We start from the raw sequence: 15,857 nt of genomic DNA on the forward strand, positions 1-15,857 counted from the left end.
CGGCGTTAATTAATAATAATAAGTTATTAATCCGCGTGTGTGCAACCCATGTAGAACACCGCGATGGTTTTTATGGCCATTCTCGCGATTAAAACGCGTTAATCGCATAAAAATGAGAAAATAAAAAATTTATATTGTCACGGTTGTATAACATGACAATTATATTCAATAACGATGATATTATTGCATAATAATTATAAATAACACAGGAGGTAATTGAGTTGTAAATTGATTTCACGCATATCCTATTAGTGTGGATAGATGTATGTTTGTTGCTCAATAACTGAAAAACCACTGAAGTAATTTTGATAAATTATTGAATAGAAATAGTTTTGACCTTGAAAAATGACATAGGCTGCTTTTTGTTGTAAAATTTTACTTGGAAATGTGCAAAATATGGGATGAAAGGTTGTATGAAGATTTTATGATAGTAATAGTTATGTAATTTGATTCTAGATGGCGCTAAGGTGCTCAATACTAACTGCACCATTAATAACTATTAAAATAAATCAAATTTTTGAAGAAAAATACAAGATTATGTCGCTTAACGAGTTGTAAATTTAAAAATTAAATATGAACAAAATTTGAAAGTTGTTGGCGCTTGCATTATGCCGTAATCCCTATTGATTTCCTTAACATTTGTCGAAATTGTCGTAGATTGTGTATTGAATGTCGCAATTAGCACATGCAAAGCCAAACGCGAAAACTACTGCCATCGATGATGATTACCCGCGACATTTGCGTTATATTCGCGCGCGGCACGCACATGCGACGCCGATGAGTTCCTGTCTTTCGATGGCACTTTTCGTAACATTTCCAACACATGTTATTTGATTGCAGTTTGTATGTTAATAGGTAATCACTCCCGACATCACCGGTAGCTGATGAATGTAATTACGGGGCATTAATCAAACGTCGTGCGTTCATCCTGCAATTGCAATAACTACAAAATTGTTTAAATTATCGGACAAATACAGCCATCAAATGCGCGTCACAGTCGTAAAATGATGTTTATTATGTTATTAAATAATTGCTGGTGGTAGAAAGTTACTTGAAAGAAAAATTTTATTTCAGTTAAGAAAAACTTGAGGAAAAACTGTTTTTCGGTAAATTCCACGCAAACAGGCATTTCTTTATTTTATATGTGCAATATTCAATACGTAAATACCGGCGATCATCTTCAATAAGCATATTTTTCGTTGCACAAACTTACAAACTATTTTTAACACCCTGTAAGTTTTATTTTTGCAACATGCAGTAGCCTATGTTATTCTCCTATGTCCAAACTATCTCCAAACCAAATTTTATCAAAATTAATTTAGTGGTTTATGCGTAGTGGTGTCACAAACATACCAAAAGCACTACATTCGCAATTATAATATTAGTTACAATAATTTTTGCGTCATAGCGAAAAATTAGCATCGCAATTTAAAATTCCGAAATTTCAGTCACGTTCTGTGTCCATTTTGAGTTTGAAGAGATGTCTCGAGAGCTTTTCACGACGCCGCACAACTGCGAAATCATTTGTAATGTCTCGTGTCTCATTTATTGCTTATTACGATAACTCACGAGCTGCAACTACTGCAACAACTGCAAGATTCCAAAAGGGAAGCATCCGAAACTGGAACAAGGCCTGTGACGAGCACGAATTTATAATGATTCTCATCATAACTGCACACACACCGATCATCTCTAATTCAAAATGCGTTAATCTCTATTTAATTTTTAATTTATCTCCACCGACCACAGAACAGGTTTGCACCGTTTTGTCCGTTTTGTAAATGAGTCGTAAATCGTGTGACTTTTGACTTTCGTCGTCTGCAAACCGCATATTTATCGCGTCTAATTGAATAAAAACATAACTAAAGTTGGAGTTTGTAAGATATTTCAGAGAGTTGAAAATGCGCAGCAGAACGAGTGAAATGTCTGATTTATTTTGTTGGTACGTGACTGATGTGGACGTGACTCGCGTTCCAACGATTGGAATCGTTGCGTTTTTCGCCCGAGAAAAACCCGAAACGATGATAAAAATCAGCTGCTGTGTGTTGTAAATGATTCCTATTCAACGACCGTCAAAATAATTGTCTTCTTGATTAGATTGCACAACAATATAATTTTCTCACACAAAGAACCACAATAAAACTTGATTTGTTTTATTTTATTCTAAGTAATTAATTTATTGCTATGAATGAGTGAATAACAATGACAATTTGTCATTGAGATGTTTTTATTTTATTGTACGGTGCGTATTTGATTCACTTAAGGGGTAACATTACGTGTTTAATAGTAAAAATGTGAAAGTTTGTATGTTTGTGTCTCAATAACACAAAAACCAATCAAGCAATTTTATTAAAATTTGTAATAATATAGTTTATACAAGAGAATAACACATAGACTACTTTTTATTATAAAAATAAATTTTAAAGGTGTTAAATAGATGATTGAAGTTAATTTGATTAATTTTTCACCAATATAATCCCCTTAACAATTCAATCATGTCTCTTGTCTCGTTTAAATGTTAATTAAATGAAAATTAACCTCTGCTTACACGCCATTCAAGCAATGCGAGTAATAAATAATGCGTTGGGACGAGGGAACACCAAAGAATAAACAATGAGAATTAAACATCCAATGCGAACACAGTGGGTCACATTCAATTTCCATTTTGTTAGAATTTAATAATAATAATTATGCGTGCTGCACAGCAAGATACGAGCAGTACGCGAAAATAGAAAGCACAAAGCAAGTTTATGTGAACCAAGATGACATTTGCTCACTTTTCGTGCCCGAAACTAATCAAGAATTTAATTTAACCTCAAAAATTACACGCAAAAAAGCGCTTAATTTAATTTAAATTGTTTCAAAGTCATAGAGCGTTAAATTGATGAATTGCGGGAACAAATTCGAAAACGTGCGACGTGCGCCACAGTTGAACATTTACCGGCGGTAAATTTGATCGATCGCTTCGGCGATTTATTGATTTTATCGATTTATTCAAATCGAAACGTAGAAATGAACGGTGGATCGTGCAAATCGATTACATCTTTCATCGTCCTACTGTGCGCACTTTTTCTTTCGCTTCTGGGTACATTCTTAAACTTTTTGAGTGTACTGCGCATGCGCAATAGCGCAAATCATACTAGGCGGAGCTTAGAGGTGAAAAAATCTAATTTTTCAGTTTAGATAAATGTTATTTTGACATTTAAAATGAAACATGTGTTACCCATTCAGAAGTAATAATTTACAACGGTAAAAACCAAGTAAATTAATATTTCTTGCACGTACGATTCGCGAATTTTAAATCTAAACCACAAAAAGTGTTTGAAACTAAATTAAATCAAACTAGAAATTGATTTTAATGCTGTGATTTGATTTTTTGTAATGCTCTGTATGTTTTTATGTATCGCCGCTGGTGACAACAAATTTAACACCTGAGTTTCGAGCGCGCGCAGACATATTAAACACCCACAATTCGCCGGCGCGCACAGTTTGGTGTCGGGTTAACGTTTTGTTAATATTTTTTCTATCGATACATCGAGAGCAAGCGCAATAAAAAGTCGAGCGTGGGCGACGCTAATATTTTGCGCAAATTACCTACACAGCCGAGTCGCTTGTAATTAGCATAATGTTCGTTCAACAATCATAATAATATTCCGGAGCAATTAGAAATTTCTTTCTCTTGGCATTCAGTTGTTTGTTCTAGAGTAGATGGGTGACTTTGACTTTTATCTGTTTTCTTCACACGTTATAAATATGTAGTAACTATCTATTGTGGCGGAGAAACAAAATAATTGAAGAAATTTTAGTTCATTAACTGGCACGCGCTTAATTAACAACAAATTTATCATTTTACAACGCGTTGAATTTCATTGTTTCCAAAAAGTCAAATTAACAATTCCCTCGATTAATAATACACACACGCAGATTGATGATAACATTATATGAATACATTTTAATTAAATGTTAATTAAATGATCATAGAAAACGCACATATGCGCAACTTATATTGCCCAACAGTAAAGCCAACAATAAAGTGTGAAAATGTTTACTTATTTGACCACACGTCACACGCGTCAAATGAGCAGCTTTTATTGTTTGTAATTGTTCACAGTAAAAGTGATTCGACGATTAAATCGGAAAGAAGTCATTACGTTAAATTGCAGTCGATGCCGCCGCATGTAATACTAGGAAAGTGAAAAAAGTGCTCTCACTTTTCAAATGTTTTATTTTCGGCTAGTGCTCGTGCTTTACTGCACTTTATTTACTCGAATAATGTAGGTAAGATATTTATCGTGCATTTTTTGTTTTCGCGGTGTGCATGTTGCGTTTCTGCACTATTGCCGATTCGGTTTCGCGCGGAGCACTTAAAACTTTTAAAAACCGAAAGTGAAATATGATTAAAACAGTGAGCAACCAAAGAGACATAAAAGGACACAATTAGAAAGCATTTAATGCGAAAATATTGTGTGCTCTACTGGCGATTCAATTTCTAATCAAAGAAAGCTACGATAAATATTGGTTTATCAAAAAAACAAAAACGACATTTATTGTGTCCTATTATTAGATCAAAGCGTAGTAGTTTTCGTAAATAACTCACAACAACAATCACTCTTCCTAGTTTCAGGCTATTTCGAGCAAAATGTCATATGTAACAAGTGTTTTTTCCTTCTTTGAGTTTCCTTTCAGCTTTTACTTTACTTATACCTCAGCGAGATTTATATCAATTTTACTCCGCCTAAGGAATTGAAAATCAAACACACAATATTTGAGTAGATGTGTAATGAACTGGAGTAAAAACTATACTTACTTAACTTTTTTTGATAATTTGTTCCAGATTGTTTCTCTGCCGGAAATTACATGTCAACAGTAATGGCAAACTTCAATTAACCAGCCAAATAATAATGATTGCAAAAAGTGAGAGCACTTTTCAACGCGATGAGGAAAAAAGTGGTGCTTGTTTGAAATAAATACGGAATCGAAAGGCAATTATCGCAGCGCATGGGTTTTGGTAAAACCAAACGTCACGCCGGCGTTGATTACGGTATTAATGACCGCGCGAAATTGAATTATTGCGGATTGTAACAGTTGTAACACCTCGAGTCATCGCCAATTTTGCATAATTAGACTCTGTGAGCGCGTTCGGACGATTATTATAGTAAATCACCCAGAGGCATTAATGACAAGACATTTGGAACGTGTGGCGGTATAACTCAAGACTTAAAAGCCGCAGAATATTCAGCGAGGTATCATTAGAAAGACAATTTAAGGGAGAAGTGATTTATGGGCAAATATTCAAGTATTTTGCTACAATTTATTCTAAAACTTGATTTTAGTCGCGACTTTAAAGGATATTTTAATATTTTAATCGTTGCACAAACTAGCAATCTATTTTAAACACCCTGTAAGTTATATTTTTGCAACATTCAGTAGTCTATGTTATTCTCCTAGGTCCAAACTATCTCCAAACCAAAATTTATCAAAATTTATCGAGTGGTTTATGCGTAGTAGCGTCACAAACAAACAAAATATCCATAAAAATACTATTCCAGCAGCTGTTATATTTTTAATCGTATTAAAACATTAAAGTTTTATTTATTTTATCTATATACGCGCCTGGGAAGCTGTGTGTAAGCGACGACGCAAGTTCACAACTGTTATAAACATTATTATAAAATACATTATTATATATTGGGCACTTTCCCCTCATTATCGCCGGCGCGAGGCAAGAAAGTCGAAAAACGGACACACGACGACCGCCGAGACAAATAAATCGAACGCGTATTGATCGATCCGACTTGTTCGTACTTTGTGCTGCATACCTACCAGGCGCACACATCTCAAAAAAAACATAATCAATTATTTAATCATATCAAATCTATAATTTGATTGACGTCGTGCGCGGGCGCCCAGCGTGTTTATCCGAAATTATGCAAATCCGCGCGCGCGGAATCAAAGCGGGCGCACAGCAAATATTTTAATTAATTTATTGATTAATTCGCGCTTGGACATATTACGCCAATAAAGATAAAAGCGGACACAAACATCAAACGCGTATCACTTTCTAGGCGCGCGTGTTTTAAGGGGGTTACACTCGCAGAAATATTCACAAAAATTTATTATTGTGCGCACGGCAATTTCGTCCATCGTTTCATATTTATTATCGACTATTACAATCAATTTCACTTCGCCGCATAACTTATTATTAACGGGTCCATGGTATTGTGGCCAGCGCGTACGAAGACACCGTGTATTATTTACAGCGTCGCGTAATTACAATCATTATATGCGTGTGTGTGGTTCGTGAAACTTTTCTTTTCTGCGACGACCGAAAAAATGTTTATCAATTTTTATTCTTTAATTTTTTTTTACTCCTGCGCCTAAAAGTATGCAACCAACACTACAATAGCACAAAAATAGCATAAATTTACGTCGTAATAGCTGCGGTTTTAATTTGAAGTAATTTAATTTGTTTTGCTTTCGTTTGATGTTTATCGCAGAGGTACGCACACGCTCAAGAAGTTTAACTCGTAGTCATTAGCATTAGAATAAGATACGTATCTCTGGCGGTGCTTTTTTTTCTCTCGTCCGTAATTTAATTATAAACAAAAATGGAAATTATAAATTCAGTGGCTCTTTGACAGGCAGCACATGTTTACCTCGAAAGTTTTTCTGTCAAAATCTCTGCTTGAAGCAACAGAAGAAGAAGAAAAAAAGCACTAATTAGAGTATATGTGCAGTATTTTTTGCGCGTGTTATTAATAACTAATAAAAAGCGAAATAAATCTTTTTAACGCCCGCAATGTGTCAGACGGCAATCGGGCGCTATTAATTCACCCGAATTGACAGAAATGTAATTATTAGACGCCCAATCTGGCCGAAAGGAAACTCGAACAAGTTTTGCGCCGTTAATGAAGCCGATTACAAAACAATGAGCTAAATCAATGGAAAACATTTAAAACATAGGCGTTTCCGTTTATAGACCACGATATTAATTGAAATTGAAACTTTTCTAGGCTTTAAATAAACTTTAATAATCGGAATTGTGTTCTGTCAGAGTTGAACGCACAGGTGGTCACACAAAAAATGCTTCTAATCGTTTCCTAAAGTTAAACGCGAGACAATTATTCAATTTAAACAAAATAAAAACTTTTACTAGCAGAGCGGAAATGATACCGGAGAGCATGAGATGTGTGTGCATTACACAACTCTTGAAACGACAGCGTCGTGAGTGCAAAATCAGCGAGCGAGCGAGTTTACCGCAAACAAATGGATAGCACTTTCATTATTGTAATCCGCACACATGTTCGACGCCGGCAACACTAATGGCGGGCGGATATTCGTACAAATATGCGCATAATTCGCTATTTACTTAATGGACTCGCGTGTCAAACACCGGCGAAAATTAATTCAACCAAATGATACCATTTCTTTTGCGGGTTTTAAACTGTTTTTTTGAAAGTATAGTATCGTGAATACCAGGCAAAATATTTGTATTCTTTGCAGAAACATTCAAAATTATTTAAATTGCAGTTTTGGTAGAGAATTCTAACTTTATTCTCTGGATTAAAGTAAAGTCGCGATTTTCTTGGAAAAAAAATTTATGAAAATTAAATTTCAAACGCGGATAACTTTGTTAATTTTTGTTCTATATCAACAATTGAAGCGTTGGGGTAAAGAGGATTAAATAGTGAATCAATTGATACATTAAATTCAAAAATGGCTGCTGAATTATGGAAATTATAAGCCGTTGAAGTTAAAAATAGACATAGTGCTCCCAAAATTCAAGATTACTAAGTCGGAAACATCAAAAAACAAAACAAATAAAACTAAAATTCAAGAATAGACTAAGAGGCATCGATTAAACCAAAAATCATTAAAATCGGCCCATGGGAATCCTTTCAAACAAGCCTTCGAAGTTGTTTTATGCGACAAAAATTCATAACCACTACGCAAAAAAACTAAAATATCAACAAAACTATTAAATATCCAGCATTAACAAAAATATTATATTTTTAAAAAATAAATTATCAATCTTATGGTTTAAAAACTTTTCAAAAACTTGTCATATTTTTCCTTAAAACCAGCTTTCAAATACCCAAAACCCTATTTTTAAAATACAAATTATTTTCGTTTGAAACAACTGGAGAAAGTGAATGACATTCGTTCTCCGTCCGTATCAAATAATAAAATAATCGAACCAGTAGGCAGCTACCACCGGTGGGTATGTAGATATTGTTGATGTTGACGACCGTCCGAAGAGAAATGAGGCTTGGCCCAGCACGATGACAACCGCAAACGTGAAAATATAGACTAGTCGCGCGAAAGAGAATTTAATTCTAGCTTCGCTCGGTTTGCCGTCAAGATGACTACGGACTGTAAGTAAGTAAGTATAGACAGAGGAATAGGAACTGATTGACGGCTGGTAAACGTTGTTGATGTTCGGAAGTTCTTCGCCTGGCAGGAAATAACACAAATAGCACTCACTGCGGTAGTTACCTTTTACCTCAAGCGCTCTTGCTCCAGCTCCAGCTCTCAACTTATATAATACACAAACAATTAAGTCTTAGACGATTACTGGCTGATATTGAGAATCGATTTTTTCATTATTTGGTAGTGGCGTATTATATAAGTGCAATTAATATTATTGCAAAAATAAACAGCGTAATTTCGTTCAAATAATGAATTACGCCCGAAAAACAAATTATAACACACACCTATATAAAGCATTTTTGTGTTTTCAAATGTAGACCACTTTATATTGTTATTACACAATGTGTGATTATAAAAAAATGGATTTATTTATCCATGATCTGAAATCGTGTTGGCGCTTTTTCTGCACTGTGCAGAACTGTGTCGTTGTGTTGTGTTTTTGCTGTATTTGTCTTTCTAAGCCTCATTATCTGCTATAAAAGCAAGTAAATATACATCTAGATATATTGTGTGAGGAAATTTTGCAATATTACCTATAAAATCAAAAATAATTGCTTGATACACTCACCAATACACAAAAAAATTGAAATAAATTATTTTTGACTGGAATTTTGATACATTTTTAACTGATTTGGCTGGAGAAGTCGACTAACGGTGTTTATGTATGTTTGTGACGCTGCTACACAAAATCTATTTAAGTAATTTTGATAAATTTAAGTTTCGAGATATTTTGGATCTTTGAGAATAACATAAACTACTGCATGTTGCAAAAATATAAATTGAAGGGTGTAAAAATAGTTTGCAAGTTTGTGCAACAAAAAGATAAATGACGATGACGTCTGCAAAAAGATGTGATAAAATATGCCTATTGAAGATGACGACCGGTATTTACATATTGAATATTACACACATAAAATAAAGAACAACGCCATGCTTCTTCCAGGACCAACTATATGTAGCCTGTTCGCGTGTGTCCAATGCCCAAAATTTGCACACACTGTATTTCACACTGAGCGGAAGAACAAATAATATAATTATGCTTTTATTTTAGATATTCGCGAGCGAAGCGGCGGGATAATTGTGATATATTGTCATATATCAATGTATTTAAAAATTTTTACTAAGTTGAATATTACAATTAGTGCTTCTTATGTTTCCTACATACACAAACACACGAAAAACCTAAAAATAAATAACTTTTGATTGGAATTTTGATGAATTTTTAACTGATTTGACCAAGGAAGTCGATGAATAATCGATAAATACATGTCACACATCTTGACACGTACTTGTTTCGAATTTCTAATAACATGTGCCATGTGCGCCGTGTGTCGTCGTCGTGTGTGAACCAGTTTCTTGTGTTTGGCTGCCTTCCCGAAATGCCAATCACATTTTATTCCGTTCTCGACCGACAGACAGACACACGAACCGAATGCATTCCGCAACATCAGGTGTCCGCTTCATAAATGTTACACTATTACATAAATCTTATTATAATTAATTTCGCGGTTGGAAATGACTAAATTCAGTTTTCCTGTCATTCATGTTTATAGATCGCTCGTTACGGCAATGATTTATTACACTTCCGAATTGTGTAAACTGTAAATATCACACGACTGGTAATTAAAATGAAAAACCATCTGATTAATCACCGGTAAAGGATTAAAATCTTTTTAAATCATAAAATTTAATTTGTACGTTTGTGTAATATCTCATCGTGGGCGGTGGTTAGAAATTCGTCAATATTTTTTCGCGTTTATTTTTAATTAAAGAACGCGTCGCGCGTAACAATTACACAATCCGCGAGCTAACGGCTATCCCTAATTGTGTATTTGCTAATTAATTATTAATTAAACAACTAGTTAACTGATAATCGCATAACGCAACATCAAAGTGAACATCAAAGAGGCGACAATCGGACAATCTTGATTTCTAAATTTAAAAATGCAATCAATCACCGGAGATAATTATGCTTGCGCTTGCATTTCGGTAGATTTCTGTCATAATATTTAAATTCGGATTAGGAAATGACAGAAAATCATTCGTGCAACACATGTACGCGTATTCGTCTAGTCGTGAACTCATGCCTTCACAGTCCGATGGAATTACTCGTACAAGTCGTGACCATTACCGGAGCGATTAGAATATTATGAGCTAAACAAGCGGAACGTCAGCTAAGCAGGCTAAACTGACATAATAAGTCGTCAATGGAATGCAACAGTTGAATATTTACTATTACTTTATATTGTGAAGAATGTTTTTAAAATGTATCGCATTGTACCTGCGGTATCAATAACAAAACAAATATGTTTCTGATAAACACACAAATGTTGTGCTGCAACTGCGAGAAGCGCGATAAGAATTAAATGCAAATAAGTGTATACTAACGCCATCTGTGGTGTATTTATGGAGTTACATTGTAGTGTGGGGTATATTGTGCGTCAACTCACACGTACTCGGCTGGCTGCTGCGATATAACTCCGCGTCCACTGACTAACACCAACAAGCGATATGTGACGCGTCGCAGCGGCAACTCACACCAGTACGGCTCTCCCCTTACAAAACTCAATGTGTGCTCACTGACACCACCACACAAAGCTAACTCCGAGCGACCCTCCGAATTAAATGCAAATAAGTGCATACTAGCGACATCTCTCGTCACTTTATATAACTACAACATTAATTATTCCCCTATGCAATTTTTCATCGTATTTTATTATTTTTTTTAATAAAAAAAGAAATATTTTACAAAATAATTCCATTTAAAATGATAATATATTTTAATTTCATACTTTATATAACTGTATACTTAAATTTTCTTTGCATGTCAAAGATTTATGTTCCTGGCGAGATTTTTACCAAACTGCAACCGCAATTTCACGAAATTAAAAAGTAATTAACCGCATTGCAATTGACAACGTATAGTTAACTCGTTCAATCCGCTGTTGCAATGCGTGATTGCAATATGCGCGGCTACAATTTTCAATAATAATTTGCTGCAACTCTGGCGTGAATATAGAAAAAAAGAACACACATTTGCATCACAAGTTAATAATATGCAAAGGAGCCGAAGCAGTGTGCACCGATATTTTCCGTGCGCTGATTAAATATCAGTTCCACATGAGAACATGAAAACATAAGGTATAATTGATAATAAATTTCGCTTTACGGACAATTTTGTAATCTCAAATGCCTATTAATTCAGTTAATACCTAAACATATGTAAATTACGATTGCATAAATTAATTTTTTGTTTAAACATATAGTGCCCAAGTAAATATTGTTACGTTTGAAGTGGTTACGATTACACATTATTTAGCGTTATACAATTTTGTGCAGCGTCTTAAATCGTAATAGATGTGATTAAACACACGTTAACTACAACGCAATGAGGCTTCTTGTGCGATAAAGCGGAAGTAGGTAATTACACATGGCACGGCACAGAGATAATCGGAAGTTGGTAATTTCCAACAGTGAAATCAATCGGAATCAATTAATAGTGACGTCGAACGTTTAATAATACACGCTGTAAGATATAGATAACACATAGTAACAAGTAGTTGTTAGTTGCCTACTTAAGAGTAATATTTTTAACTTGTGACAAATTAAATTTTCTGGTTTCGGTAATAGATGTAATTGCATAGGTTTTAAATGTCAAGATATTGCATGAAATGCTAGAAATTAAAAAATTAATGCTTTCACGTTAAAATCTCTATAATTGTCTTGGATATTTAACAAATATAAATTATGTGATAATTTAATCATGATGTGACAGACGTGCATTATAAAATCTGTACGATCAATATTATATATATTAAATACCTAACCCCATGTCACACATGACATATGACAGCGCCATCTATTAGAGAACGGCTAAATTGTATTTTTAAAATTAAATAGAACCAAAAATCGCGACAAACCGTTGATTTTTCTCAGCATTTTTTGCAGAAACATCCAAACTAATCACCACACCACTTTTAATTAATAATAATGACGTCAAAATTTAATAATACACGTTTTGAGGCACAGATAACACAAAACACACAAGTAGTTTTATGATTACTTAAATATTTAACCTAAATTAAATACATTAGCATATCTGTTTTAATATATCTCTCGCTGGTCAAATAATTGTTAAATTTAACAGCCTGGCCCATTTCGGGTGATTAATTAACGCGACAATTATATCGACCGCTCGTTTTGCAATAAAATGCAAATCGAAAGCGATTTATTCCAACAATTAGACAGAATTTTTGCCACAAAAACATAATATCGATTACGCAATGCGTACGCTTGATTTGACGAATGTGGAATTGGAATTAGAATTGGAATGCTTCATTCATTCGTGGCGCGCGGTATCTTTGTGGTACAATCAAAAACGATTTGGCGTGTGCTAATCGCGTTTTTAATTATTAATTATACGGATAGCGATCTTGATTTTTAGGTTTTACATCTCGGACGGAGCTTATTGATGCGCGCCGCCGTGGTCATCAATTATGGACGTTGGTGTTTTTGAAGAAAAATTATTAATTGCGTGCATAAATCAGTATAATTGGCGAAATCCAGCGTTTAACCCAAGCGATGTCGACAATATTTATGAATATAGAGTATTGCCACAAATTACATAATCATATTAACGCAATGATGCGATGTAGATGTAGATTTGAAATTTCGATTAATTTTGTAAATAAACAATTTGTTAACACGATTTTCTCAACGAGTTTTAAGATTTTGTTAGGTTTTGACATGTTTATAACAATCCAAGCGATTAAAACTTGGATTTGCGACTGTCGGAAGTGATATTTCATATTTAACGTCCAATTATATTTTCGGTGCGTGAAATTTATTGGGTGAGACCAACAGTATCCAATATCACATTAAATTATAGTTGAAAATTATACAATAAAGTCTAACCAATTAAATACTCTGTATAAATACTAAATTAACATCTGTTTGATACAAAAATAGATATAAATGTTAAAAACAAAAGTTTCCGAGCAGGAAATTGAACAATGCGTGCAAAAATTACGCCCGCATATGGACAATACAGAATATTAAGTGAAATGGACCAGTTTTCTTACGTTTCTGCCACGCCAGTCATTCATAACCTCATATACGATGTGTATATTGAGTTGCCTACCCATTAAAACATGGTTAAAATTATGCGTGTAATAATCCCGCACTGAATTGTTATTACGTCGCCATTTGCGTGCAATTATCGTTTTTTCCTTCGTTGGAGAATCATATTCAAGACTCCTGAGGTCAATTAAATGAAAAGTGAAACGATAATGTTTCCTGATTGCAGCGGCGGCGAAACATCACACCGTGCCGGGGCGGGAAATAATGATGTTTATAATAAATGTGCATTCGTGAAACACACGCTCGCTTATTATTAACTTTCCTCGGCGCATCTCACCAGCAGCCGTATATAAATCGCTTTTAATTATATCCGATGTAAATTGCTGATTAATTCATGAGATATAACAAATACATTATGATGAAAAATACGAGTTAATATTATATTTATCCCTTTATCTAATATTTTTTTTAAAATTATTTATTCCATGACGTAATATGGTGTGGTCGTAAAAAATAATGCACGCGCGCATTTTTTGTTCTAAAAATCAATAACCGGTTCGAAAGGAGTTAAAGAGCTAAGTATTTAGGTTAAAGTGCAATTTTTTCCAGCGCTCGCAACGCGCCACAGACTGATACTGCATTAATTACCAGCACGAGTTTCTTAATGGCGCATTCAGTCGATATTTTCAATGTTTTCAATGATTGTAAGTGGAATTTAATAAGTTTAACGAGTTGAAAAGTCGAAAATTGGTGCGTAGGCAATTTTCGCCTGCGGAACTGGTCCAAGAACGATGAAGACGAAATTATCTCCAAAAACGCACGATTGATTACGTGATTTATAATAGTTTAATCATTACTATTACTACATAGCATCCATTTTTTATCCCTTGAAGAGGTTTTACTCAATTTACATTCATATTTCTTAATATTTTTAATTTAATTTACCTATCAGGTATTTATTCTTTAAGCAACAGTGTAGCCTGACGTTTTATCCCGTAATAGCAAGGTTTTTAGTTTTAGTGTTTTTAGTTTTTAGTTAAAATTCACACGTTTTACGAATTATTTCATCCAAAAACTTAGTTTTTATTTATTTCTGAACAAGTTAGGCAACTTTTTAACCACTAAAATAATAAACTACGTTATTGCTAGGTTATGTTACAACGAGAAACAAAAAATAACCAAATATTGGATTTTTACGCGGATAGGCAACTGTTTAATCATTTGTAAGATGGTTATAAACTCAATTACTCTTGTAAAAATGCCGGTAAATATTTCCTGAAGTCTAAATATGAATTCCGCGGCGCTCAGTTGTATTCACTTGTGTTATGTTTAAATGATTTTCTAGTAACGCAACGTGCACCCCAACAAATTAGCTGAAAATCGTGCTTAATTATAGAAATTTGCATTGCAATTTGTAGGGATGTTGGGTTGCATAACCACAACAATATTTCAAATGCTACCATCAATGTCATGTCTTTAAAAAAATATTCTAGCTCATAATTCCTAGAAATTTAAATATTTTTCATCGTTACACAGAAGAACAATATCTTTATAAATTAAGAATAAATCAGCCAAGTCGAATAAATTTCGTAGTTAAACAATCACGTTACTTTCATGAAAAGATGCGAAATCTAACGCCTTTCATTTTGGTGCAAGCAATAACAAAAACATTGATAAACGCGGAATGCAGAGAGATAAAAGTACATTCGTATAAATATCAAGGATAACCATCGTACGTTTGATTACATTGCGTTTATTGTTTTTGTGTGGTGTATTTTCGGACCACACTTTCAACTTTTATATTCGGTTTTTGTTTTGCTTCGCACTTTTTGATTGATGATATCGAAAAAATGTTAACGAGTTGTGTTGTTAACAAGAATACCAATTGAAATGTTAACGACTTTCGATCGATAAGAACTTTCATTGACAAGAACCGGCGCGCCATACAAGCGGAACAATATTACAATATCAGATATAACAATGGCCGAATTTTGTTAAATCATATTTTATTATAATCAAAAGACACTTACCTTTGCATATATTCATCGCTCTTCGGGTGCGTTGAACCGGCTACGTTGAAGAAATGAATTCATTAATTAGACAATTAATGTAAATTTCACAAGAATTAATCTGCATTGTTAATTTTTGCACGCACAAACTTTACTGACGCGGACTTGATTTGCGAGAGGAAGTTAAGTTTTATAGAGGGAGCAAATTTGACATTTGACACATTTTTCAAAAATTGATTTTAATTCAAATTTAGTTTCATGATTTTTTCTTTTATTTTCAAACAAATTAAATTTAAACACTTATAAAATAGAAGAAACGTATTTTTGAATATATTATCA

At 33.8% G+C, this 15,857-nt stretch overlaps 1 protein-coding gene across 2 annotated transcripts in view; it reads right to left on the reverse strand.

The window, feature by feature from the left end:
• The window catches only part of LOC135794159 (angiopoietin-related protein 2), a 43,529-nt gene extending 27,851 nt beyond the window's left edge, over window positions 1-15,678 (reverse strand). Inside the window, exon 1 of one of the 2 annotated variants that reach the window (XM_065305335.1) lies at window positions 15,540-15,678. In XM_065305335.1, coding sequence (XP_065161407.1) covers window positions 15,540-15,547 — 8 coding nt within the window. In that variant the 5' untranslated portion in view covers window positions 15,548-15,678. The remainder of the gene's footprint in view (window positions 1-15,539) is intronic. The other variant, XM_065305334.1, reaches the window with a different exon arrangement.
• Window positions 15,679-15,857: the final 179 nt, after the last annotated feature.

This window comes from Atheta coriaria, unplaced genomic scaffold (genome assembly GCF_025399875.1).
Source record: "Atheta coriaria isolate IRGN ID8LTWV9N9 unplaced genomic scaffold, Caltech_Dcor_3.1 hic_scaffold_6_pilon, whole genome shotgun sequence".
NCBI classification, from domain to species: Eukaryota; Metazoa; Arthropoda; class Insecta; order Coleoptera; family Staphylinidae; genus Dalotia; species Dalotia coriaria.